Consider the following 27,744-nt stretch of genomic DNA (forward strand, 5'->3'; position numbering starts at 1 on the left):
GGGAATTGTAAGCAAATTCTGAGCCTCTAAAGTTTAGGCAAGTTAGAGGGGACAAGATAAAACAAAGAGATGAGTAGAAATCTTTTGCTTAACTTTGTAACTCACTGTAAAATATTTTGGATTTTGCCTTTAAAAAAAGGTAGACACAAACCAGGAATCTGCAAATAGGAGTCTGCCTGTCTTCCTTAAACTGAAGAGATGAATCCCGAACAATACCAAGCCATGAATTTGACTGCTACTGGCACTTGCAATCTCTCTCTGTCCTACTAAAATGTAATCTCCCTTTTTGGTAGCCTTGGCTCATCTGGATTGTGCCAGTTGTTAACATCTCAGTTGCTTGGCACAGTCTGCCTGATACCTGAGCTAAATGGAGTTATCCTTCAAGCCATGGAGACATAAGCTTGGGTGTATCATGTAGGGTTTTTGAGTAGGCTTTGGTTGAGCCAATAGTCCAAGAAGACATCTGGCTACATTTTCAGGGCTAGTTAGTGCTGAACTATTTCAAATAATACTTTTTTGACTTGTGTTGATATAGATGTGTGCCCTGAGAGAAAGTGCCACTCTCTACCCAGTTTGTGACAACCATGTGGAGATACTGGCAGCAGTTTGTAAATGCTTTTCCATTCCTTCTTTTTCTCAGTGGCACATTGCGCATCTTCCCGACAAATCATCTCACACTGGAAGAATTGTACAAGACATGATTGTCCTGTATGTTTGCCTCTCAAAAATGCTGGGGACAAAAGAAATCAGCAATGTAAGTCTACTGGGGAATTCTGTGCGTTGAATAAACCATAAAATGCATGTTTGGAGTTAAACTTTTTTTGCACCCATATGGTAGCAGTGATGCTCTCAAACCTGGGAACATGTTCATGTGATTTTTCTCTTGTTTTAATCTCAGAGTATTTTTCTGGCTCTGATTGCTATTGTTTATGAAAGCTTTCTAACTTTATTGTATTTTTCTATCAAGAGAGTGGTAAGGGCGAACAAATTGTAGCTCTCTCAACCAAATGTTTGGCTTTTCATTACTGTTTCTTCCAGCTGGATAGTTTCTGGAGACAGATGTGCACACACACGCACATTGTCATTTTAGCCCTGATACTTGGTTCTGTCTTCGTTCTTTGTTTGCATCAGATGTCACTTTCCCTTTCTCTTTGTGTCCTCTTGGTCTCCCTGACAAAATGTTTGGCAAGATTTTTGTCACTGTGTTACCTGTATGGGGATGTTTTCCTCCCTACTTTAATGTTGTTTTAGGCTCTTCTCACAACTAATGTGAGCTATTTCTTGGCTTAAGAAAACTGAAAAAACCCAAAAAGGGCAGAAAAGGCATTGCAATGGCTGGTGGAAAGCTATATGTACATTTCTGCCTTTAGCCTCTGTGACATGGTATGCCTCTGTTTTCAGTTTGAAGCAAGCAGATGTGTCCTAAATACTTAAGAGCGGGATTTCCTCTGAGCAGCCCAAAGGGAAAACAACACGTTGGATTGGCTGGTTGGGTCAAAATTTGTCTCTCTGTTTCGTGACAGATTTTTCAGATCTGTTCCCTGCATGCTTCCAGAAGGAGAGGCTTTAACTCTGAGCAGCCTCACTCTTTGTCTGTCCCTGTGTTGGTGGGCCTCTCTGGCCGCCTTCTGCTCTCCTCACTAACTCGGTGTGTCTCTCGCAGCGCTGCTGGGCGGAGCTGCAGTAGGACTTGCCAATGCCGGCTCTGTGGGCGTGGGGCAGCAGACAACGCCCAGCATCAACACTACCAGTCAGATAGACCCCAGCTCCATCGAGAGAGCCTATGCAGCCCTCGGACTGACCTATCAAGGGAACCAGATGCAGACACAGCCCCAGGCTCAAGTGAAGAATCAACAACAGGGACAGTCACCCCAGGGTCTGCGCCCTATGAATCCTATGAGTAAGTTTATCTGTTAGTGTTAAAATGCAAACTTCAGGCAACTTCCCCATGCTACATCTAATGCAAATTTTCTCAACCTACTAGCTTAATACTGCTAGTTAATTTGCAAAAGGTAGGGCTTTGCGACATTTTAGACTTGAAATAGCAAGTTACTGAGTGGAACATTAGAGGGCCCAGGTGCCTTCTCCTGGTAAACAAGTTCTCTGGAAAAACTAATTTCTTTGGAAAAATTATAATTTTCCAAGATTTTTTTTCCTTTTTTTTTTTAATTTTCTTTTTCTTTCTTTTATTTTTTCCTGCTTTATAATTGTACTGTAATGCAAATCTCAGGCTACTAGGAAGTTTTTAATTGGATATGCAGGCATTGGAATGCCAGCATTCAGGTGTACTTCCCTGTCACTCAGAGTGCAGCATTTTACATTTGTATCTCAGATATGTAAAGTTTGTTAAAAAAAATGAAAAATAGGAAATAACTGACATCCTCCCCAAATCCTGTCACGTGATCTCACATAGCTCTAAATTGTCTAGGTGGCTTATAGCAACATTGTAGGATTAGGTAAGAATTTAAATTCAAAGTGCAGTTAATTGGAACCTGGCTATCAATGGTGTCAAATGAAGTCATCTTTAACTACCAAATCTAAGTTTGATATTTTGAGATTACATCACAGGACTTTTTCTCACTCTCAGCTGTTTGCTTGAATTGCATAAGTAGATGTGGCTTTTTCAGTGGAAAAGAGGAAAGAAGAGCTGGTAGTGATTTATCACAAGCTTGTATGGGATTGCAGTGATCGTGCCTACGCGTCCCATGACAAGCTTGTGTGCAGAATGAGACATTGGTGCAGAAACGCACAGACTGCAGCCTGAAACCAACTGCTACTTTGCAAAGGGAATGCTGCTCCTGAGTTACTCAGGAAAAGGCTGCTGGGTAGAGTAGACTTGTTAATGAGATGACTGGCCCTCATAGATTACATGACTTGCTAAAACTTTACCTTCCAGTGTATAAAAACAGAGGAAAGAGCAAGGGTTGTGAGAGCTTAGTCTTAAAACAGTTAGGTTAAAATAATATTATTTTCTATTGTGCCTTAGAGTCTTTTCTGAAGCAAAATGATTCCAATTTTTTTATGTATGTAATTACTTATAGGCAGTGTTTTGCCTGCACATTCCTTGCAGAACAGGGGGCATTCTTTGCACAATTGCTAAGAAAATCCAATGAAATGGGATTGAAAAAACTCTTGGAGTTTGGAGAACTACAGCTTAATGTAGAAAGGACAAGCATGGAGAGTGTAGACTTTTGACTCTTGCTTCCTTATTAGGAGTGGGTGGGCTAAGGAGGGAATTACAACAGGTGAGGTAGGAGTTACCAGGCCATGACCTGCAGGATTTGGTGAGGACTGCTATGTGAAAAGCTGCAGTCCTAAGTAGCTCAAACAAATGGAGGATTTTGGCAATTGAAAAGGGGAGAGTTAAGGTAAAGGTTGACTATTGTCTTGCATGCCAATATGCTTTCAGATGGCAAAGTGGATTTGGGAAGAAGGAAAGGATTAAAGGAAGGGAGATTTTGAACAGATTTATGAAAAATCTGTTAAATACTTGGTTGTGATATTAGGTATCAGGCTTGATACAGTTCTCTTCTGTGGTTTTCTCCTGTATGCAGTGTGTAATTTTGCTTGAAATACAGATTCTGTGTGATTCAAATGTTCTAAATACATGTGAAGCTTGGTCATGGCTTTTATGCTATTTGCTACTTGCTTTCATGCTACTTGATCTGTTTGGAAGTTCCAGACAGAAATATGCTGCGTTTTTCTTTACTAATTGAGAGGTGACTGTAGTTTATGAAGAAGATAAGAAATTTTTATGGTGATTGAAATCTGGTATAATTCAGAAAATCAGATTTTGTTATGCAACAAATTGCAGGTGTTTCCTGCAAAGGATTGTCAGATTTCCTTCTTACAAGCCTTGTAGTTATAGGATCATTAAGTATGGAGTGGGTGAGAAGGGACCTTGTCTGATGGAGGTGGTAGCTGATGGTTTAAGTTTTTGAGGCCTTTGTGAATATATATTCTAAGATTCTGAATGAAAAAAAAAACCCAACTGCTTCTAAACAAAAAAATAGAAGTGGTTGGAGTCTTTCATTAGAGAATCACAGAACATAATATTTGCAGCAAATTGAAATCACTTTTTTGTTGATAAGTTCAGGAGGATGTGCAGAGGAATAATGGGGTTAATGCTTCACTTGGAGGTCACCAGTGTTGTGGCTCAGGCTTTTTCTAAGTTTGTAAAAGAAAGAGGGTGAAGAGAGCAATAGGTAATTAAATTCCCTTCACAAAAGTCCAAGTACTTGAAAGTTGAAACACTTGTTATTGATTATTAAGTTACTGATTTTGTGTGGTAAATGGGCTCTTAATTTTTTCTGTATTCTTCTGTTTTCTAGGTGCAAATCCAATGGGAGTGAATGGAGGAGTAGGGGTCCAACCCCCTAATCTGCTGCCTGACTCAATGTTACATTCAACCATGAATTCTCAAAAGTAAGTTGAATCCCTTGTACCCCAGTGATTTTGCTTTGCTCTCATGGCACTTCTTGCATAAACAGTGAAGTAAATGCCATTGATGGCTATCTCTCCCTTTGGATTTTGCAGCTTTTGTTGCAGTTTTCCAAGTCCTTGGGTAGAACAGCATGTACTGTTTCATGGCGTTGTTTGGTGTGTGTGTGTGCAGCTATTTCTGCAGTTTGTCCATTGATTAGGGAATGGCTGAACTAGCACTTTGTCCTAACATTATTCTAAAAGAGGCTATGACTGTAAGATGATTAAGCTGGGGCTAGACTTTTGCACTCAATTCTTGCTCTGTTTTTGAAGCCCCATGATGAGTGAAAGCGCCAATGTTGCCAGTTTGGGAGCCATGCCAACAGCTCAACCATCCAATACTGGAATTCGAAAGCAGTGGCATGAAGATATTACTCAGGATCTCCGAAACCACCTTGTTCACAAATTGTGAGTAGCTAATATCAAAAACATCTCCTGTTAGGTGAGCTGCTGCCCTAGAGGTGTATTGGAGGCAGAGGGGTTGCAGAAGGAAACCTGACTTGCAAAACTAGAGGGCCAGGGAGTGAATTTTGTCAGGATGCATGAGAAGGGAAAGCAGAAGCCCAAAAGATGAAGCTGTGTCTGCTGGTTTGGGACTCTGTTGTCTTGGAAGTTTCCCACTCTGTGCTCAAGCCATCTACAACATCTACTGCCCCTGGAAGAGTAGCAGTAGCTGCAGTCTGTCAGCAGATTTACTTGCTGCTTTGTGTTCAAACCACTGGGTTTAATGCTGTTCTGGGAACATTCTAATCACTTGCATGCATTTCTTTAATATTTTTTTTCTTCCTACTCAGAGTCCAAGCCATATTTCCTACTCCTGACCCTGCAGCACTGAAGGATCGACGTATGGAGAATCTGGTGGCATATGCTCGGAAAGTGGAAGGGGACATGTATGAATCAGCAAACAGCAGGGTGAGATGCCATCCCCTGTTGTCTAGTTCTGTGTATTTCTACCTTGATCCTGTAGTGACTGGGGAGGAAGAGGAATAGGGACTCCCAGGCTCAGGAAACAAATGTTTAGGGGCTGCTGGATGGAGTCTAGGAACCAGCCAGTTGAAGGCTGCTGCCTGGGTGTGCCAGGAGTTGAGATGTACTGTGTCTGAGACTTGTCATGGTCCCCTAAAAGCAGTGTTGAAGCTCTTCACTGTGATTGTCCCAGAGAAGTGTTGGACACAAGAAGAGAATATATCTGGTATTCTAATAGTTGAGAACAGTGCCCTTAGCAGTGCTCCTTTTGCCCCTCCTGTCTGTCTGACAGTCCCTGCAAAGGGGAAGACCACGTCCCACCCCAAGCCAAAATGTGTCTGTAAGGCCACTTTGCAAGTTTGAATCACTGGGACCAGTTGCCTTTTCTTAATGTGTGTCTCATTTCCTTTCTTGGCTTTTATTCCTCTGCAACAGGCTGAGTACTATCACTTGCTAGCAGAGAAGATCTACAAGATTCAGAAGGAGCTGGAGGAGAAACGAAGAACCAGGCTGCAAAAGCAAAATATGATCCCAAATGCTCCAGGCATGCCACAAGCTCCTATGAATCAAGGGCCCAATATGGGACAGCCACAGCCAGGAATGTCTGCAAGTAAGAACCTTTGGGTCACTGATTGCCTGGTGTGGGAAATCCTGTACTGTCATTTCAGTAGCCTGGTGACCATTTAGCTTTCATGGGTACCTGAGTTGTTTGTGAGCTGCTGTTCATTGCTGTACTTTGATAACGTGTTTCAAATTTGTCCCCAGTGGCTGAAAGCTGATTCTAAGTCAGAGGATATTTCTGTCACTGGGATGTACTTCTATTTTCAAGGAGGTTCTTGAGTTTGCCTCACACTTTGAGGACTCTTTAATAATGTTTAGTTACTGTATACATTTACTTTCTTTGTACATGAGTTTTAATGTGTAATTTTCACTAAAATGTTTGGTGGATAAATCCTGGTGGTCTTCTGAATAACACTATCTTATTTCAATGTCTTTTTTTTCCAGATGGTCCTCTTCCTGACCCAACCCTGATACGTGCCAATGTGCCAAACCAGATGATGAATCGCATGCAGGCACAGCCAGGTAAATACTTGAAGAAAATTTGCTACTGTGATTTTTGAAGGAATCTTGGATTTGGATAGCTCTTACTGAAGCATCAGAGATCTTGTATCATGTGTGGTTTTTACATTTGATTAAGAAAAATAGCTATCTCTATAGCATAATTCTTACATAACTATATAATAAATATAAAATACTATCTCTAGTAGCATTTCATCTTGTGATTTTGAGCTGCACATTAGCTGCTTGCTTCATTAAATAAAGAGCTTGATGCTTTTGGAATTTTTGATCATGTGTGCATAGGATTGTGGGATAAGTCAAACATGGTGAGCCCAGCCAACTCAGGTGAGGACATGGTGGTGGCAGAGGGAATGTGGTGAGAATTATTACTCAGAAAAAAGGGGCAGAACCTTTGTTATACATTCAAGATGTGTTACAGCCAGCATGCAAAGCACTTGAACTTAAGATACAGTTCGAGATAAAATAAATGAATTTCTAATATGTAATTATGATAATGCAACTTTCTGTGGAAAGTTTATCTTCAACAGCAGGTGTGACAATCAGTATTTGTCATGTGTTACAGTAGTTCTCAAACTTAATGAGTTTTAATAACAGTGGAAACAGATGTCTTGAGGGAGGGAAAGCTGATCTGTATTCTGAAAGAATAGGTAGCTTGAGCACTATATTTAAAAGAATTCCACATAACTAGTTAATAGAAGGCAATATTTGATTGAAAGCTGGTTGCTAGAAAGCAAAATTAGAAAGAAACAGCATTTCTTCTCCGAATGTTGAATGATGCCTAAGGGAGATTTCAGACCTTTGTTTACACATGTTTTTTTGGCACAAACTCGCAGGAATGAATCAGTTTGGCCAGATGAACATGCAGCTGTCACCGATGGGACCCCGACAAACCCCTCCTCTTCAGCACCCTGGACAGCTAAGTCAGGCTGGGGCCATGAACCAGGTCAGTGCGCCTTCCCTCCAGGGCTGAGTTCACAGGTTGGCTTCTCTTGTCTGTGGTTTCCTTAAAATCAATAAATAAAAGAAATTTGAAAATAAATCAAGCATCACTTCTTCATTCTCTTGGCCCTTTGGTTTCTGTCTTTTGCTTCTGCTTTAAAATCTGCCTGATATATAGTAAATCTTTAGATCTTTGTGGTAAGACTTGCCTAAAAATTTAGTTGAAGTGGCTTTTTATTGCATTCTTAAAACAAGGAACCAAAATAAATCTTAAGCCACAGTCCCAATCTGAAATCAATATCCTTTTACTTTGCTTTTGGGAGAAATCATCATAAATTGTGTCTTTTGAGAGGAGCTATAAGCAGGCTTTTCATGTTGTATCCTACATTTATATGGCAAGCATCAATTTCTGATTGATAAAAGTTTTTTGGGTTTGTTTTTTGGGTTTTTTTGGTGTTTTGTTTTTTTTTTGTAAAATGTTTTGAAGGTGTATGCACATTGTGTGAAATGAGTTGCTTTTTTTTCACCAGATGGGATTTCCTTCACGTATGCAGCAACCAGGAGTTGGCCAGCCTTCTGGTCAGAATCAATTTCTACAACAGACTCAGTTCCCTGCTTCTTCCCCGGGAATGAATGCAGCGAGCATGCCTATGACTCAGCCTGGCAATCAGACACCAGTATCTCAAGTAAGTTTCTGATTTCTTGAAGTGCTGTCAGTGACCTTTGTCATATACTGGTTATGATTGTTCAGTTTGTAGTAATGGAGATGAACTTGTTTCCTTGAGAGACTTTTGGAATTATAGTCAACCAAATTCATATATTGAGACTTTCCATTCCTGGTATAGCACTGGGAATGGCAAGGGTGAAATATTGTTGACTTGTTCTCGGGCTTTAATTTAAGTGTTAGAGAGGAATTGTTTTAGGTTTATTTTTATGAAGCAAAGAAGAAATTGTGACTCAGCATGCAGTAGTTAAGATTCTCTTGCTGAACAGCAAAGCAACAGAGCCTGAGAAATTAAGAGGTGGCAGAATAAGTCATAAAAAGGCATGTCTATCCAGGCCTGTGTGCTGCTGGCTTTGGGGAATTAGGAGGGTTATCACTACTGAAGATCTGAACTTACAGTCTAGCAGTTTCCTTTCTGTCCTCTCCCTCTCCCTTTTCAGCAAGAACCTTTCAGGCCAGGAAGAAGTAGGGAACGTCAGTTTGCTTCTCATTGATGCTTCTTCCTAGTTTGCAGGCAAGATTATTGTGGAGTTACAGTTTTTTATCTTGACCAATACATTTTTTTTTTGTAATTTTATAATGGTAGAGTTACAGCTGTACTTATTTGTGATGATAAATTCAGTTTCTAATCTTGGGGGTGGAGGCATGGGCACACTAAGTGTATTTGAATGCAGTTTTTCACTGTGGTGTATTGTCCCATATCCAGGATGTACAAATCTGCAGTTTTAGAAAGAAATGTTTTGCAAACCAGGAGTGTAGGTGTGCCATTCTTTTAAGTTTATCAACAAGTATGTTATTCTATTGAAACTTCTCTAAAAGAGATGAATAAATTATAAAATAGCCTTATTTTTGGGTAGAACAAAATAAATCAAGTAGACCATTTCTGCTTTTTGAAAGAGTTTTTAAAAGTGAAGCAGATGGTTTGTCACATTTTATAAAGTATGCTGTGGGAAAGCAGACGTTTGACAGTAATTTATCTTGCTTTTGTATTTCAAGTCATTCCAAATGTGTACCTGTTTTCCCACAGGCACAAATGACCAGCGCTTCCTGTCCTGTCAACTCTCCTGCAATGGCTCCAGGTTCTCAAGGGAGCCATATTCACTGCCCACCTCTTCCACAGCCTCCCATGCACCAAAATTCTCCTTCTCCGGTACCTAGCCGAACCCCAACACCTCACCACACGCCCCCAGGCTTGGGATCACAGCAACAGCAGGCGGCAGCAGCTGCTGCCACCACTGCCCCCACACCTGCTCCTCAGGCAATGCCACCTGGACCGCAGTCCCAAACTATGCACCCCCCTCAAAGGCAGACTCCAACGCCTCCGCAGGCACAGCTGCCTCCACAAGTCCAGCCTCCAGTTCCAGTTACCCCTTCTGCAGAGCAGCAGCAGCAGCCCTTGTCACAGCAGAGCACGACTGCGTCTGTTCCCACACCAACAGCACCGCTGCAACCTCAACACCCCACAACACCTGTAAGGAAATACTTTAATTGTGCTTTCCCTGCAAATGTTTGTGTGTAAGGTTTAATTTTCAGCTGTGTGCTTCTGGCATGTTTAATATTAAAACACGGGATTTTTTGTATGTGGGGAGTAAACTTTTTCCATCAAGGCAAGTCTGTAGATCATCTGTTGTTCCCAGAGAGGAAGTATTTTACAGAATTCTTGCACGTTTTTTGAAATTCACTGTGAAACATGGGTGATGTTTTTGGTTACATATATGTATGCATAGGGCTTATACATTAGGGGAAACAATGTAAATTTCTATAGACAAGGCCTTCTAGTGCATGCCTCTGATACATAATTTTCCACTAGTTGAGGTTGTGGGACACTATATTCTTCAGGGAGAGCAATTAGAAGGGCTCTGGAGTGCTTTTAAACTCTGTGGAAATGTAGCCTAAGTAAAACATAGATTAGGAAAGAAAAATAGGTTCATTAGAAGCCTGTTTGTAATGTTTTGTTCCCTCAGCTTTCACAGCCAGCTGTGAGCATTGATGGGCAGGTATCCAACCCCCCATCCACCAGCAGCACAGAGGTGAATTCTCAGCAGACTGTTCCAGAACAGCAGCAGCCACCCTTGCAGGAAGTGAAAATGGAGATTAAAACAGATGAAGGGGAACCAGAACAAACAGAGATGCAAATGGAGGAGAAACCTGAGGTGAGGTTGTTGGTCTTGATCAGATGTTGGGTAGAATACCTTCATCTATTACTGCTGGATGCTTTCTGTCATTCCTTCCAGAATTCAGTGAGAGCTGTAGGTGCTACCTGCTGCTGCAGTTTTGATTGTTGTATTTTGACTTATTCCTAAAGAAAAGTTTGTGTTTTCTGGTGAAATTGTGATAGAAGTCAGTGGCCACAGGAAGGCCATTATAATGTGGTTGCTATGAAGCTTTTCTTTGGTAAATGCCAGCTTTTATATATAAAAATACCAGTGAGTGAGAACGCACTTGGGTCAGTTCTATAGATGCTAAAATAGCAGATACTAGGATGAGGGGAAATGGCTTCAGGTTGTGCCAGGGGAGGTTTAGATTAGATATTAGGAAAAGTTTCTTCACTGAAAGGGTTAGCAAGCATGGGAACAGGCTGCCCAGGGAAGTGGTTGAGTCACCATTCATGGAGGTATTTAGACGATGTGTAGATGTGGCACTTTAGGATGTGGCATAGCAGTGAACTGGTCAGTGCCATGTTAATACTGGACTTAATCTTAAAGGTCTTTTCTAACCTTAATGATTCTATATGTACATGGTGGGATGCTTTACTGGGCTTTGAGAACTTGTCACAGAGGACAGCCTGGAGTGCGGCTGCCAGTCGCATCATCCTGGCAGCTCTGCTGAATGAGAGGCTGTTAGAACTGCCTGAAGATGTACCCATGTGTCTGCTTGCAGATCAGAACTCGTTAGCAGCTCGTCATTGCTACTACTGCAGTGTTTAAAGATGCATTCTAACACATTTGCTCAAGTTTTAGGCCAAGTTTTGACTACAAAGGAGATAGAAGAGTGGGTGGGCAGTGTGACAGATAGGTTTAAAGGACGGAAGTGTACATGGGTGGCCTCCCAGGAGATTTAAGTGACAGGTTTCAATCTGCTTTCCAGGTTAAAGTAGAACCAGTCGTGGAGGAATGTAAACCAGACCCAATGGAGCAAGAAGAGAAGAAACCTGAAATGAAGACTGAAGTACCAGAGGGGGAAGAAAGACCTACTACTCCAGCAACTCAGTCTTCTCCAGCAGCTGGGCAGTCTAAGAAAAAAAGTAAGCAGAAAGACTGTTTTTACTTAAATTCACTGCATCTCCCTAGAGAAATCTCTGCAGGGAAAAAAAACCCTGGGCTTTCCTTTTTGGTACTTAGTGGATTATGTGGTACTTATATGGATTGTTCTTTGTGGCTTTTGGACAAAAATATCTAATAATACATGTGCTTATAATTGGCTTTGGGCAAGTTCTTTAAGCCTTTAGAATTAGACACTAAGCCGTAGTAAAATTGTCAATACAATGGAGATTTGAAATACTGAGTTACAGATTCTCTAGACAATTTTTTTTCTCGGGGCCTCTGAGAGGGGATGTATCTGGAATGTGAACCATCTCTACTCATCAATGTCGTCTTATGATCGCCTTTTCTTCTGGTGATCATTTTAATATACTCCTCGCGACTCAGTGTTTTAGAGGATAAACAAGCCATGCTAAGTACCTTAAACCCATTGTCTGTCTGTCTTTTTCCACAGACATTGCATTTTCTAGCAGGTTTCTTCCTTCCGGCTGTTTCTGCTATCTTTCTAATGTTGATTGTTTTCCAAAGTTTTCAAGCCAGAAGAGTTGCGGCAGGCGCTTATGCCAACACTGGAGGCACTTTACCGTCAGGATCCGGAGTCTCTTCCATTTCGACAGCCTGTGGATCCCCAGCTACTAGGAATTCCTGTGAGTGTCTTAGCAAGATAATTTCCTGGTTTTAATTCAAAACTACTGTATTTTGACGTACCTGTTTGAGAAGAGCTTACATCTGTCTTGTTAACGTCTTCATATTGACGTGTTTGGGGAGGTTTAACTTCGCCGGTGGAACATACAAGGTCTGACTTAGGAAAGTTTGTTTGGTTCTCTGTTCATTTTACTAAATAAGCCAGATGTAGCATGCACTGGAATGATTTACCAGCAGAACCCCAAGTGCTGTATGGCCTTTTTATGGTAGTTGCTTCATGTTGTGATGCTCTTATTGCTGAATTTCAGAGGTGTTTCTCATCATGTATAAATCTTGTCTGAAGATGTGGGAAATTATGCAGATCAAACCCACTTTAAAATATCCATCAATGATTATTATCAGTTATAGGAAAAGAAGAAACAATTTAAGTTAGAGGTTTCTTTAGATTAAATTTTCTGCTCATTTTAGAATTGTCTTGAGAAGACAATTATCCTTCAAGGATCTGTGTTTTTATAGTCTCTGAACTGACCACACAAGTTCACAAAATATAAACAAATACACAGATGTAGAAGTCCTTTTTAGGTGCTTCAGACAACGTGTTTTGCCTGAAAGAGTTTTGATTTGCTGTTGGTGTGGGGTTTTTTTTAAGGCAGATACTAGGAAACTTCAAGGCCTGCTGTATTACAAGCATTTATACACTTGCTAATATTTTTAACAAGCTTTCAATTGACTATCATTCTGCAGACTTTTGTATATGTTGCACTGTATCAATGGTGGATTGGAAAAAGGCATTTTTAAGTTTTATTGTAGAATAAAGTTTTTTATTTTTGTTAGGTTTTCTGGGATACTGGAAACAGTTGCTTTATATTAATGTTCTTGTGTATGTCTTTGGATCACAATGGCTGCAAAAATATTGGCATTTTCTACTATTTGTAATACTTGTTTTGTTGATTAAAATTAGAGTGACTTGATTTCATTAGTTGTGAATGAGCAACAGCACTGGGGAAATATAGGAATAATGAAAAGAAAGCACTGAGGAATTATATGCTATTACTTAGAGATTGCGTTCTGTGTGTCACAAGTAGTTTGACAATCAAGTCAGGGAGGAACCTGTTTTTCTTGATGAGAAGACTTTATACGCTGAGAATGCACATGCTCTCATGTCACAACACAGTTCTCTAGGAGGGTTTTGATGTGCTGCGTTTTCTTGCAGGATTATTTTGACATAGTGAAGAATCCCATGGATCTTTCTACTATCAAGAGAAAGCTGGACACAGGACAGTATCAGGAGCCGTGGCAGTATGTAGATGACATCTGGCTCATGTTCAATAATGCCTGGTTGTATAACCGCAAAACATCCCGGGTATACAAGTACTGTTCCAAACTGGCAGAGGTGTTTGAGCAAGAAATTGACCCAGTTATGCAGAGCCTTGGTTATTGCTGTGGAAGAAAGGTAAGAAAGTAAATATCTTTAGTCTGTTGCTTGCTTCCTTGAATTGAAGGGGGAAAATATAGCGGTTGCAGTTATCAGTTATGGTGGGTCCAAAATTTCCAAAGTTTACCAGGATTTAGCAATCCTGAGTAATCTGAATTTGAGCATTTTGTGGGTCTTCTAATTCTATCTGGTCTTTAAATAATCTATTTAAAGATAAATGGATTAATCCCCCTGCCTTGAGGGGGGAAAAAAGCCTGCAACAGAAGGCTTATTTTGATTAGGACAAACGTTTGCTATTGCAAACAGACATGTTTTTATTACTTCAGAAGTTCTGTATTTCACTGTATATTGAAATTCTCTTTCCCTTGTTTGATGTGCTTTCTGTCTTTGGAGAAGAGTTAACTTGAAAATAACAGCCCACTTAATGTCTTCTGTGACTAGCAGTGCGTACCCTTTGCTGTACAGAGAGATCCATGCACAGAGTAAGGTGGATCACTGTCTGGGTTACACTTGCTTCCCACAGAGAGCAAGTGAAAATGTGTGAGTACTAAGACGACCCATTCCTCTTTGCAGTTGGAGTTTTCGCCACAGACTTTGTGTTGCTATGGCAAACAGCTATGCACGATCCCTCGAGATGCCACTTACTACAGTTACCAGAACAGGTAAGGAAAACTCAGTTGGTGCAGTTTTGTGCATGCTGCAATCAATCTGTTACAGGCATGCATGTATTTACATAGACACCCTCTTTATATGTGCACACCTTTATGTTTTAAGATAAAATTTTTTTGCTGGAAGTGCTCTTGAATAGTTTGCCTTGTGTGTTAATAATGATTTTTTTGAGGAAAAGTTCACTGCAGCCTTTGTTCTTCCCTCCTTTGTTTGCAGAAATGTGATGTTTTATTACATTTTGATCCTGCATTTAATTAAATGTTCAGTTACCTACAAATCATAATACAAGTCTGTTGCCTTTGCTTCCTACTGTGCAGCAGTATTTTTCGTGCAGAACACTGAGTAAACTATGCAGAAAGTGTATTAGTGCTCATAATACATATTGGTTTTGGCAAGTCTTTGTTTTTCTTGTGATGTTAACGCTGAAGAGCAAACTTACCTCTGTATTGCACATCTTAACTGGAAGATCTGTGTATTCAGATCTTCAGCAGATTGGTGCTTGCTTTTTCTCACAAAGTTTCCTAAAGGGAATTGTTTTGGCAGTAGCTATCAGTAGCTCTGTAAAATGCTGCCCCTTCTACAGCTCTTTTGAGTATATTTTTTACTTGAAGTTTATTAAAGGATTTAAACTTGACTTCTGGAAGGAAGTTTCTTGCTAGTAATCTGACAGCTGAGGAAGTGAGGCAGGAAGAAGCAGGCAAACACATGCTTTAACATTCCCATATTCCCTTGCCTGTCACAAGAATGCCCCTATTAGAGCAGAGAACTGCTTAACTCCAAGATCCACCAATTTATTTAGTTCCTGCTCTCCATTCATTCAAAAACCTCAAACAAACAGAAAAACCAGCCCCAAAACAAACCAGAATGACAAAAACATGTATGATTTTACCTCAAAGCCAATTTTCCAAGATTTGTAGCTTCCTTAAGCACCTGGTCTGATAAAAGCAATCAAAGATTATACAAGTTATATCTTAATCTTTTAAAGCTTTATAAAGGTTTATAGCAGCAAATGGTGATTTTAAAATTTCTCCTACTTTTTTAGTCCTGTAATACCCTACAATAGCTATTGTAGTGTTAGACTTGTATGTAGTCTAGAGCTTGTCATGTCAGTATCTTCTGCTTATATTTGTCCATGGGCAAGTACTAGAGGAACCGAAAGACTTGCTCAGAAATCTGACATTTGACGTTTTCAAATGTTAGAAGGGAATGTCTGCATTCAACAGGTGCCTATGTGTGACTTGTAGATTGCATCATATGTACAGATGCATCTATCTATAGATTGAAATGTATAATTCCAGAAGTACTGTTCTCTGCATTATCTCAGATGAAAACTGAGAAAGGAGGTTGAGACCTGTCTTTTTAGCCTGACAGTTGCTAATAACACAGATTAGTGTGGCTTTACAATGAACTTGTTTGAATATTTTTATTTCTATTTTTAGCTGTCTTGTGCACTCAATTAACATGCCTTATAATGGAGAAGCCACAGCTTTAGACCTTTTTTGAAGGCTAGGGTAGAATCATGAATTAATCTCTTATTTTATTGAAGTAAAAATAAAATCTTTCTCTGTAATGCTTGCTGTAGTGATGGCAGGACTGTTCTGTGTGCAGGCTGGGCTATGGCAGTCATATCCATGGTAGAGCATTATGTGTCTAGTTAATGTTAGTTAACATGCAGTTTGACAGTTCTATTAGTCTGTAAGAATTCTGAGGACAGATTTTATTGTTCCTAAAGTTTCTGATATTTAGCTTTCCCTTTCAACTGGGAGAGAATTCTGTGACCTTTCAGCATTTATACATTTAAGATGGAAGGCTACCTCTCTTCCATTGATCTCCTGCAGATCCTCCTCCCAACAGAACTGCTGTGCTGATGTACAAGTCAGAGTAGCAGTTCCTCCTTCTTTCTGCTCTTTCCCTGTCTCATTTTAATTCTTTGCTGTACGTGGCATGGATTATTAAAATGAAGAGGGTATGGGTATGCTAAAATGGAATACTCTTGTTTAATTTGTTTTTATCGTTTGCTGCTTGTGAACCCATTTGAGAGATTTAATGCTAATCTGTGCTTTGCCTTGGCTTTCTGCTTTGTGTTGTCTTGTCTTGCTTCTATGTTTTTGTTTTTGTCCTGCAAACCCCCATTTCTTTGTTTGTGTGTGTGTTATTTTTTTAATTTCTCCTTCATGCTTGTCATTGTCTGCACTTGGCTTTGATTGCGCAAAAAAAAAATCCAAACCAAAAAACCAAACCAACCAAACACAATGTGGGGCCCATAAATCTGCATCATTGAATATCCTTGTCGCCGTTGATGACCTGCTCTCTGCTCCTGTCCCTTCCTTGGCCTGCTGTGATTGGTGGCTCCGTTGCTTGACTTGGGCTGTGTTGTGTGGACGGAGCAGTTCACCCAAATATGGCCTTCTTGCTGACAGGTATCATTTCTGTGAGAAGTGCTTCAACGAAATCCAAGGGGAGAGCGTTTCTCTGGGAGATGACCCATCACAACCTCAAACGTGAGTTATTTGTGCTTGCTTGAGCTGTGCTTTTGTGACCTGTGTCTTGGCCTACAATGCTTTCTGTAGGGAAGGGGGTGGGGTTCAGCTGTAGGTTTTGAGGCTAGTAGAAGGTGGATGATAGATCCATCATAAAATCCTGGACTTGTGCTTGTCTTCAAAACCTGGACTGTCTGAACTAGTGAAAAATAAGCACTTAGTGCTTAAAAATTGCAACTGTATCAATAGAAGGGAAAGAAGAAAATGGCTTTTTTCCCTGAAAAAGAAGTGGAAGTATTCTACTGCAGAAAAATAACTAAGCCTGCAGGCAAGTGTGTGACAGACATAGCTTGAAATGTCAAATGTACTGTTTTCTTTATACCCTAGCTATGCTATTAAACTTGTATTCAACATCAGGTTGTTTTTCATCCAAATTAGAAGCAGGCAAGCTCCTTTTGCCATACAAACATTTCACTACTGGAATGCCATCTGCCTACAAGAAATACTGTGCGGTTGTTGAGGACACAATAAAAGGCTGTGCATGTATTTTACCATGTTAGTGGCAAACTATTGAGGCAGCCTCTCATTTTGCTGCATCCTCCTCATACCTGCCCTCACAAAAAATATTGAAACAGAATTTTTGGAGACTATGGAAGCCCTTGAGGGACAAACGAGTGCCAAGCAGTTACTCTGAGCTATTCAAGAAATCCCTTTGCAGGAAGGCAGTGCAACAACCAGGTAGAACAAAATGAGGAATTCAGGAAGGTCTGAAGTCAGAGGGAGAGTTGCTGAAGTTGGTAATTGGACAAGCTGAGTTAACTTTCATTTGGAGCCAGATTCTGGATGCACTAATGGATACATACAGAACAGTACTGGAAGTATCTGGGTTTGGGATGATGTAAGTGTACTGAAAGAGGGTAGATTGAGATTAGATACAAGGAAGAAGTTATTCACTCTGAGGGTGGTGAGGCAGTGGAACAGATGGCACAAAGAGGTTCAGAATGCCCCATCACGAGAAGTGTTTAATGACAGGTTGGATGGAACTTTGAGCAACCTGGTCTAGTGGAAGGTGTCCCTGACAGTGGCAGGGGGTGATGATCTCTTAATGTCCCTGCCAGTCCAAACTATCCTAGGATTCTGTGATCTACCTTTCTGGAAGGAAAAAGGAAGAAACAATGTTGTATACCAGTCAGTGCAATGGGCCAGGTCATGTCCCTGTGGATAAGTGGATTGCTATTCTAAGTAGAAGCAAAAATCTAAAGTTTAATCGTTCTAGAGTCATAGGAATATACATGGTGGGTCCTGATTAAGTTCCCTGCACCTTATTATAAGAGTAGTTTGAGATAATTGAGATTTTTGACTTCATCATTTATTTTATAAGGAGCTTCAAGTATTCAGAATAAACACTGAAATAAGAGGAGAATAAGCGGAAAGTTAATTCATCTCATGCAAATTGGAGTCTGTGTCATTGCATTTCAGAGAGGGACATACTGATCTCGTGTTATGGAGAACACTCTTTGGGGCAAGTTCTCATGGATTTGAGTGTTCTTGTATGTTCTGAACCAGGTCATTTAAAAGATACTTGGGACCTCGCTGTCAAAAAGATGGAATTTTAGGCCTTGAAAATTACGTAGAGAAGGTATAGATAATGTATAGTAGTGGCTGGGCTGGGGTTGCAGGGTTTGGAAGCTGAAATTTATCCTTTGAAATTTATGTAGGAGGAGGAGGATTAGGGGAATCTGAAAAAAGATAACCTACCTTTCTCAGTAATCAAAGATAATTGGAATTCTCTGCCTGCAGAACATGAGAGGCATATCAAGCAGTCGTTTCACCATTAAATACTGATAAGACCTATCAAAACTTGAATTGTCAGCAAGCTTTAACATTTATCCTGTAGTAAAACTGAATATGGGAGCAGTGTTCTCCAGAAGAGAAAAGTAATGTTTTCCACAGACAAAGTGGAGTGGCGTACACTTCAGTTGTCTGTCACTGTAAAATACAATTAGTTTCCTTGTAGTGCCAGTGAGTGTTTAAAAATTCTGCTTGTAAGTTTTGTCTTGGTTTGTGGATAGGTGTGGTATTGCATGGATGTTTGTTGTCTTGTGTTAAAACTGAGTTTTATTGCCTGTTTCTCCATAGCACAATAAACAAAGAACAGTTTTCAAAAAGGAAAAATGATACACTGGATCCTGAGCTGTAAGTATTGCTGTCCCTCTTTGAATGATCCTCATTTTATTATAAATCCCTTGTAAGATACATGTTATTCATTCACCGTCAGCTTTGTCTTTGAATGTTTTCCAATTTCATGTAGCTCTGTTAGTTGGTAGGGGCTGCTCACTAATCATCAGATCTGGCATTCAGTGCTGAGAACCCAAACCACTGTGGCTGTGCTTGAGAAATACATAACACTGGATGTCTGGGCTGAAATGACTCCATTTTGTTGTCTTGCATGTGGATTCTACAGAAGGATGAATGCAGATAGCTCTGCTTTGAAACTTTGTTGCAGCAAATGCTCAAGTCTCAGAACTCATTTGAGTCATTTGGCAGTAGCTCTTAGTGCCTTTGGCGTTTCTAGTTGCTGCATTTTACAGGCAGCTGTAGTAGAAGGAAAAGTTGCTATATTTTGGATCAGCCCGTTCTCTACTGCTCTGAAAGCAGAACTGTAGTCATTCAGTAGCATTGAGATGATGGTGACTCAGCTGCTTTTGCTTTTCTTTGTATTCCTGAGCCATTTTTTGAAGCTGCTTTACATGGTCCTGCATCATACACCTATGCTTCTATTTTGCAAACATCATATCAGTTCTCAAATGAATGAGCAAAAAGGATATTTATTGTTCCCACACCATCCTTCTAAAGGCACAAGGGTCAGCCAGTTCTTCTGTTTTGCAAGGGCTGTGGGAAGGAGAGAATAGTAACTTGATTCATAAATTTTCTTTCTCTTTGTTAAAGTGAAGATAGAATATAAACCTAACTTACAGTGTGATACGACATGCTCTACATAGATTGCAACTATTCATTCAAAGTCTCAAGCTTTTAGACAGGCATGTTCAAAAGGAGTCAGATTGTCCCAATACCAGAAGCAACCTTAGATATTTTGGAGAATTATGTTCACTGACATCTGGGAACTAAACCATATGACTTGTCTCAGCTGTTCTTAAATCTCTGCTGATCTTCTGAAAGTGACTTAGGTATTTGCTTCTGTGTTCTTCCTTCCCACCTTTCTGCAGCATAGTTGTAATATACCGCAGGGTTCAAGCATAGTGGGGCAACTAACAGCCAAGTATTTCATCTGGTTCTTCCTTTCTGACATGTGTGAATCCATTTTCCTCTACTCTTTATAGCAACAAGCAGTTTACAGATTTTATCCTTAAAAGGGCTTTACTTGAAAAAAAAAAGGAGTGGATAGTGGTAAGACAAGCAAATGGTAATGGTAAATGCAAATGGTAATTATATGCCCTTGCATAGTCTGCCTGACTTGAGCTGGCAGGTTCTTAATTTATTCTGAAGGCTGTTCTCAGCATAGATGTGCTCTCTGTGTTAAACAGACTCAAAAGCCTAAATGCTAGAAGTGTTTGAATAAAATATTACAAAATATACAAGCAAGCAGTGTTACTACTAACCTTTGCTTCCCTTTGCCTTTTTCTGCCTCGTACAGATTTGTTGAATGTATAGAGTGTGGAAGAAAAATGCACCAGATCTGTGTTCTTCATAATGAGATAATCTGGCCTTCTGGGTGAGCAATTTCTCCTTATTAAGTAGTTAGCATGTTTACTGTTTGGTAAAGCTCATGCATAAACTTCCTTATATTGGTTATATTTAAAAGACTGTTTAATGGAAGAAGTTACATGCCCTGAAAATTTTACACAATCTATAGAGTAACATCAAATTTAGACAGTATATCTTACAGTGTTTTGTGTGAAGTTTTCTAATCTTTAATATTTCCAATGTTTCTTTGTGTGGAAGAGAGCATTTCAATTTCGGCCTTTTATGTTTAGAGATTCTCAGCCTTCATGAAAAGATGTTTTTAATTCTAGTAACAGTTTCAGACTGATCTGTTTTCTGTACAAATCATACTGCTTTGTCATCTTCAAAAAATTTTATAACAAGGATTTAACAGGTGAACCAACTTTTTTGACCTCAGTGATCAGATTGCATATTAAAACAAATATAACTTTCTTTTACTCCATGGTTCTTGATCAACGTATGTGTTTTCTTCTAATTGATTAAAAAACTTTAAGAAGGATGATAACTTATATGTTGAGGAAGTTTTATAAGAGCTTAAATGTCCCATTTCTTGTCAAAAAAGCTGTGAGTTTAGCATTCTGTTGTCCCATCCACATTGCTGCAGAAGACTGTGGATGCTGCAGAGACTTTTACTCCTGTGAGGAAGAATCATAGAATCATTTCAGTCTACAGTGTACTTGGGCATTTAAAAAAAAAATCAGCCTTGTGCTTGGTGTTGCAGTGTCTTATCATGATCAGAGGCAGCAGTTTGAGCCTGTTTGCTCCAAGAATACTTTGAGCTGATATTGTCAGACCTGGCAGTGGAGACTTCCCCGGGCTTTCCAGAGGTGATGTGGACAACTGATAGGGCGTGCAGAACCTGGAGCTTAGATCCTCCTTTGCAGCTCTGAAACAGTTGGGCTGTTCTTTGTGCTTTTATTTCAAATTTCAGTTAAGGTATTTTTCAGATCAGATAAGATCTGGTGAAGGAGTTTGCTTCTAATGCTAAGATGCTAGAGAACTTGGTGGTCTGACTTGGGGTGACTTCACTTTTTTTTTTTCTTCAGCTTTGTCTGTGATGGCTGCCTAAAGAAAACAGGACGAACCAGGAAAGAGAACAAATTCTCTGCTAAAAGTAAGATTCTTATTTAGATTTATTTTGCACCAGCAAATTTAAATAATAGGTTAAGAATGAGGAAGAGGTGGCTTTTAAACTTGTGTTGTATTTAAGTGTTTTGGAGCTCAAGGAGGATACTTTTGGGCAGTTTTGACCATCAGTTCTGTAGTGTTCAGAGTGTTTGCATTCACAGGTGGGAGTGTTAGTTAATAGTCTGTTTTAGAGGGCTAACATACTGTTTTAGACCACTTCCATTATTGAAATATGTTCTTTTGTTAAGTGGAGATACTAACTTGGCTAGTACGGCTTTAGAGACGGGATATACTTCCGAATGCAATGTCTGCTTGTGAAGATATGTCTGAAAACGGTGTTTTGTAATCCGGTTTAAGTAAGTTTAACACCTATTCAGGAGAAACCGTAATTGTGATTGACTTTTAAGACAAGATAAAAGTTGGGTTGAAATACAGATTCTTTATTCATTTAAATAATGTATAAGCCATAAATGTGCCTGCAGGGGAAAAGCAGCTCACCCCATCTAGAAGTGGAAGGGTTTAAAGATAAAGCTTTAATTTATGTTAACATGCTGCGTGTGTTAAGTCATTTTTCATCTGATATCTGAGTAGAGAAATCACATATGAACAGTTCAGTTTTGTATATGTTTAGAGCTGTATTTTCTTTCTGCAGGGTTACCAGCTACAAGACTTGGTACCTTCCTGGAGAACAGAGTCAATGATTTTCTAAGACGACAGAATCACCCTGAGGCAGGAGAGGTCACCGTTAGGGTGGTACACGCATCTGACAAAACTGTGGAAGTAAAACCAGGAATGAAAGCGAGGTATGTTTGTTTAATTTTGCTTTCTTTTGGTGGAAGTGGGAGCTCTTTGTACTTACATGATACACTTGATAAAATAGACTCATTTAGGTTGGAAAATAGTTTTAAGCTTGAGTCCAGCTGTTACCCTAGCACTGCCAAGGCCACTGTTAAACCATGTACATCTACATATCTTCTAAATATCTCCAGAGATGGTGACTCAAACTCTCCCCTGGGCAGCTTTTTTCTATACTTGACAGTCCTTTTTGTGAAGAAATTTTTTTCTTAATATCCAGTCAAAAAAGATTTTTGTATTCAAAACCTCATCACCAGCCAGTTTGTTGGTTGGAACCAGGTGTTCCAGCAGCATAATAATTTTTTGTGATGAGTGTCTTTTTCACAGTAAAAAGTGAGTCACTCATATTTGAGTAGTCTGTAAACTACTTTCAAATTTCACTAAAATTACCCTTAGAGTAGCCTTGATCTTTGTTGCCTTCACCTAGTAACATGCAGTCTCTGATATGTGAATATATTTGGTATTCCTCTTTATCTTCTGGTCTGCAGGTTTGTAGACAGTGGAGAGATGGCAGAGTCTTTCCCTTACCGAACAAAAGCGCTTTTTGCCTTTGAGGAGATCGATGGAGTAGACTTGTGCTTCTTTGGGATGCATGTGCAGGAGTATGGCTCGGACTGCCCTCCACCCAATCAAAGGTGAGGAACCCTGTGAAAGTCTGTTTTACCTCGGTACTCTCTTTTTTGGATGAACCTCTTGTAGTTCTGGATAGAGATTCTCTGTTGCTTATGAGAGACCTGTAGTGCTGCTGGGTTCTAGAAACAAAGTAGCTTCTGTAATGTCAGAGTTGTTTCTTACTGAGGATGCTGGCTGGCAGACAGCCTTGCCTTAAGGATCACCTTATCTGTGTTCTCAAGGAAGGAGTTGAATAGTTTTAGGCTAGGATATCAAAAGAAGGCCAAGTTTCTAAAGGTAAACTAGAATCAGAGGCTTTGCAGATTGCTGTTGTAATGGATGCTTCAGATGTATAAAATAACATTAATAAACTTGTAGGATTACTTCAAAAAGTCTCCTCTTTCTCATGCTTTTTGTTGCTTTTTTTTTTTTTTAGGCGAGTGTATATATCTTACCTTGACAGTGTTCATTTTTTCCGCCCTAAATGCTTGAGGACTGCTGTCTATCATGAAATACTAATTGGATATCTAGAATACGTTAAGAAACTAGGGTAAGTATCTTACAACATTTTCTTCTGTGTAACATTTGTACTGAGTAGTTCTTGCAGCAAATTAAATTACTACATCCTCTAGTAAAGAATATGGGGCCTAAGTATCAACCTGTGATAGAATAACTTGACAACAACTGTGTACAGTTGAAAAGAAGAGAAGGAGGTATTGCAGGCTTTTCACAGGAGGCCTCTGCTTCAGATATTTTTATTTCCAAACTTATGTAAAACTTGAAGTCTAAGTAGAAACAGTAAGCCTCTTCTCCATAAAATGTTGCTGTCATTGTGTAATGCCACGGCTTTAATTAGGTCATTCCTTTGGGCTAGCAAGTAAGTCCTTACCCTTGTTTATAAGGAGAAAGTTGTGTATTTTGTCTGTACTGATGAACTCATAAGTTATAACTTTGTAACAGTTGCATAAAGCCACTAAGAAATCTTATTTAGTTGAAATTATGAGAAACTGAAGAGTTAGGAGAGAGGAAAATATACTTGGACAGCACAAAATAACACAGAACACTGCTGCAACGAGAAGGGTGGAAATTAAATGACCATGGTTACTGGAGTAGAAAGGCCAGTGAAGTAAACATCCCACTATTGTCAAGGTACCTAGTGTAGGCTGGTGAAGTTATTTGTGGAGAAATTGTTACGGACTACATTTAAAACATTGATAAGAAAAGTTAGGGGAGTTGAAATGGAGGTAAGTAGTACTATCTTCAGTACCTCAGTGAGGTGGTGTGTTCTTTATTAATTCAAAAGCATACATTAGGCTTCTTTCTGTTTTTTTTTTCTTGTCTATTTTCTAACTTTTGAGTCTGTACATTTGGTGCATAGAATTCAAGCCTCAGCTTTACTTAATGCTATTTTCTGTGCTAATGGGTAACATCAGGTTTTCATTTTGGAAAAACAATCTTGGTCATGCAGTATCATCTCTCTATTCTCAGGCAGAAGGAATGACAACTGGCTGCAGCTCCCAGGGCTTGGGGAGGGTTCTGCAGAGCTGTTTCCCAACAGGGAAAGGATGGTTATTTTTCTCTGATTATTCCTCCTACTAGAGTTCTCTTCAAAAACTAATAAAGAAGAACTGAGGATGAAGAACTGATCTTAGGTGTTATATTCGCTGCAGCTGCTGCTAATTGGCTGTCATCTGTCTTAATAGTACTCGAGACTGTGCACTCAATACTATTGTTTGGCAGTGCCTGTTTATTCCCAGATATAATTCTAAAACTTTTTCAAACCAATTCTCAAAACCCAGAGGATCTACAATAGAAATGTGAATTCTGTCTTTAAGTAAATCTGTTTTTAAAATGTTGCTACCTGAAGTAATACTGCTCTGTCTCAAGATTTCGCTACTTGAATACCTAGACTGCATCTTTCTCCCGTTAGTTAACTGGGAGATGGCAGTTGCAGGTTTGTGTCAGGCTTTGTTTTTTATGTAGACTGTAAAATGTGCACCCTTTACATACAAGTGTTCGATATATAGCGCTGGATTTTGGAAAATCAGTGAAAAGATGGAAATGTTAGGTCCGGGAACAGCCGCCAGCTCGGTGGTGGCGCCACCTGGTGCCAGAGAAGAGAGTGCGCGAGTCCATTGTCAGAGCCCACATATCCCGGTTTTGTCTGCCCACACCAGGTATACTACTGGACACATCTGGGCGTGCCCGCCCAGTGAAGGAGATGACTACATCTTCCACTGCCATCCTCCTGACCAAAAGATACCCAAACCCAAGCGACTGCAGGAGTGGTACAAAAAGATGCTGGACAAGTCTGTGTCAGAGCGCATCGTCCATGATTACAAGGTCTGTTAAGGGTGTGCTTGGGGGAGATTGACCAATCTTGTTCTGATTTCTTCCTTGCCTTAAGCGTTGTGCCTGCTTATTGGTGTTTACTGCATTAGTTTTAAGTGAATTGAGCACCAAAAGTTTAGAGTTAAAACTTACTCTCTTCAAAACATGTAGCTTCTGAAATCATTCTAGCAAAAGACTTCAAGTAGTGCCTTAGAACAAACTGCGTTCTCGAGGAATACTGTAAAAGAGCAAAAGAATGTACATGGAATCTTAAATCTTGTGTTAGATCAAATTGCAGAGTTAGGGTGCTGATGCACTTAGAAGTATGTAAAATCTTTGGAATTATCAAGACTAAAATGAGAGTGGAGATTATGGTGATTACATTGTCCCAGTTGGTAAGAACGCACATTGAAATCTAGCACACAGTAATGATGTCTTACTTCTGAGTGGGAATATTTGAAATATATTTGACAAACTGTAACTAATACAGTGTTAAATTTGCACTTAGAATGTGCTCTCATAAAATGCATTGAAATAGTAAGCTTTCCTTTGTTTAGTCTGCTGATGCCTTTTCTTGTCACTCATTGAGAACATTGCTTTTCATTACGTGACTTGTAATAGTGATAACCAAAAGTGGGTTTGCTGTCTTTTAGGATATATTTAAGCAGGCAACAGAAGACCGTCTAACAAGTGCAAAGGAGCTCCCTTACTTTGAAGGGGATTTCTGGCCTAATGTTCTGGAGGAGAGCATTAAGGAGCTAGAGCAAGAGGAAGAAGAACGGAAGAGAGAAGAAAACACTAGTAATGAAAGCACAGATGTAAGGATGCTTCTGTTTTTCATGATCTAATGTAAAAGTTCTGATTATATATGGCTAATGATGAAAAAAAAAAGAGGGGGGAAAGGCACTTCAGTTAACTGGATTTTTCACTCTAATACAAATTTCAATTTTAGTTTAGAAACGAGAGCTGATAAAATACCACTAAGCTACATTTGGATGAACAGTGGGTGTTCATATGGCTATAAACTATCTAATTACCTGTCTTGGTAATTTTGTTGAAACAGCTGCTAATTGAATATTTTGATGCTGAAATCCAATTGTTATCAATGATCATGTTGCCACCTCAGCCTGATTTGGAAGTTTTATCCTTAAGCATTACCTTTTTAATAGTGGCTCACTCTTTTCTTTATAACTTAGATGTTATGACACAATCTTAGCAGAATGTTCTGAGAAAGTAATGGAATGCTGTGAGTTAGTACTTGATTCTCAATAGGTTTTTTTAGTGGCATTAAGGATCTGGAGCACAAATTACTGCTGATCTATTGTTGGGCTGCTTTAAACTAGAGAAATTTCTTGCTGGTGTATGGTGCATTTTTTTTTTTTGGAGAATGTACAACAGTGTAATCAAGTTCAACAAAAAATCCTCTCAAAAATAAAAAGATGCTTCTTAATTCAACAATAAGTTTGAAAGTGAACAGATGCAGAATTTATGTATCTGCCTATCCTTGGATGCTGTGAGCTTTTATGGAAGAGGTTGTGAATCTAGGGTAAGGTTAGTAGTTTTGTTCATGCAGTAGTATTTGTTAGTTAACTCTTTAAACGCCTTTGCTTTGTCACCTTATCAACTACTAGATTTTTTTGGCAGGTTAGAATTTTTTGTTGAAAGATCTTTGGATCAAAAAAAGTTAGGTTTAATGTTACAATTAAAACCTGTGATTCTCCTGTGCTGCTCTTTGCAATACCTTCTTTCAAGGACTTAGATTAAACAAAGTGCAGGAAATTAAGCAATATGATATCAAATTTGCATTAAGTAACATCTTTCTTAGGAAGGTATTGTTTGCTTCCCACAAGGTATAGCTTCAAGTCCTCATCTTTCTAATACACCCAGAAACCACTTGTGAAAGATCATTTAGCTGTCTGTGAGGTTGGTCAATATTAAGTTGAGCCTTCACAGCAGTTTGGCTCCAAAATCCTGAGGTAGGGCAAGCTTGCAGTACATTACTATTTAACTTTATTATTATTACTACAAGTATTTTTAACTCTTTATTGTTCCTATGTTGCACTCTTGAAGAAGGGGCAATAATAAACTGTACTGTCAAGTGACATGATATTTATCCATGTTCACTGGGAATTTCCATTCTTGCAAAGTTATTTCAAGCTTAGGAAAAGTGTTTGTTTGGCTAGCAATTACTTTGATCCTTGATCATCTTATGCTGTGGGATTTTGAGGGGTTTTCTGAGCAGCCCAGTGAGGAATAAAGTGTTCATTGCTAACAGAATATAGTTGAAATTAAGGTGACCTGTTTTGTTTGACTCCTGCAGGGTATGTGACAGGTGCATGCTAGAAGTTGCAGAACAACAGTTTCATTCCAAAATCAGTTTAATGTAGTCTGTTA

At 39.4% G+C, this 27,744-nt stretch overlaps 1 protein-coding gene across 1 annotated transcript in view; it reads left to right on the forward strand.

The window, feature by feature from the left end:
• The window catches only part of LOC131591384 (histone acetyltransferase p300-like), a 60,354-nt gene that overhangs the window by 26,166 nt on the left and 6,444 nt on the right, over positions 1-27,744 (forward strand). Inside the window, exons 5-28 of the mRNA XM_058862002.1 lie at positions 641-754; positions 1,664-1,900; positions 4,332-4,425; positions 4,756-4,890; positions 5,277-5,394; positions 5,884-6,058; positions 6,454-6,531; positions 7,362-7,471; positions 7,998-8,153; positions 9,219-9,662; positions 10,156-10,344; positions 11,279-11,435; positions 11,980-12,098; positions 13,310-13,549; positions 14,105-14,193; positions 16,621-16,701; positions 18,820-18,876; positions 20,336-20,413; positions 21,471-21,538; positions 22,205-22,355; positions 22,896-23,042; positions 23,456-23,569; positions 25,197-25,362; positions 26,004-26,168. Coding sequence (XP_058717985.1) covers positions 641-754; positions 1,664-1,900; positions 4,332-4,425; positions 4,756-4,890; positions 5,277-5,394; positions 5,884-6,058; positions 6,454-6,531; positions 7,362-7,471; positions 7,998-8,153; positions 9,219-9,662; positions 10,156-10,344; positions 11,279-11,435; positions 11,980-12,098; positions 13,310-13,549; positions 14,105-14,193; positions 16,621-16,701; positions 18,820-18,876; positions 20,336-20,413; positions 21,471-21,538; positions 22,205-22,355; positions 22,896-23,042; positions 23,456-23,569; positions 25,197-25,362; positions 26,004-26,168 — 3,482 coding nt within the window. The remainder of the gene's footprint in view (positions 1-640; positions 755-1,663; positions 1,901-4,331; positions 4,426-4,755; positions 4,891-5,276; positions 5,395-5,883; positions 6,059-6,453; positions 6,532-7,361; positions 7,472-7,997; positions 8,154-9,218; positions 9,663-10,155; positions 10,345-11,278; positions 11,436-11,979; positions 12,099-13,309; positions 13,550-14,104; positions 14,194-16,620; positions 16,702-18,819; positions 18,877-20,335; positions 20,414-21,470; positions 21,539-22,204; positions 22,356-22,895; positions 23,043-23,455; positions 23,570-25,196; positions 25,363-26,003; positions 26,169-27,744) is intronic.

Source organism: Poecile atricapillus, chromosome W (assembly GCF_030490865.1).
Source record: "Poecile atricapillus isolate bPoeAtr1 chromosome W, bPoeAtr1.hap1, whole genome shotgun sequence".
NCBI lineage: Eukaryota > Metazoa > Chordata > Aves > Passeriformes > Paridae > Poecile > Poecile atricapillus.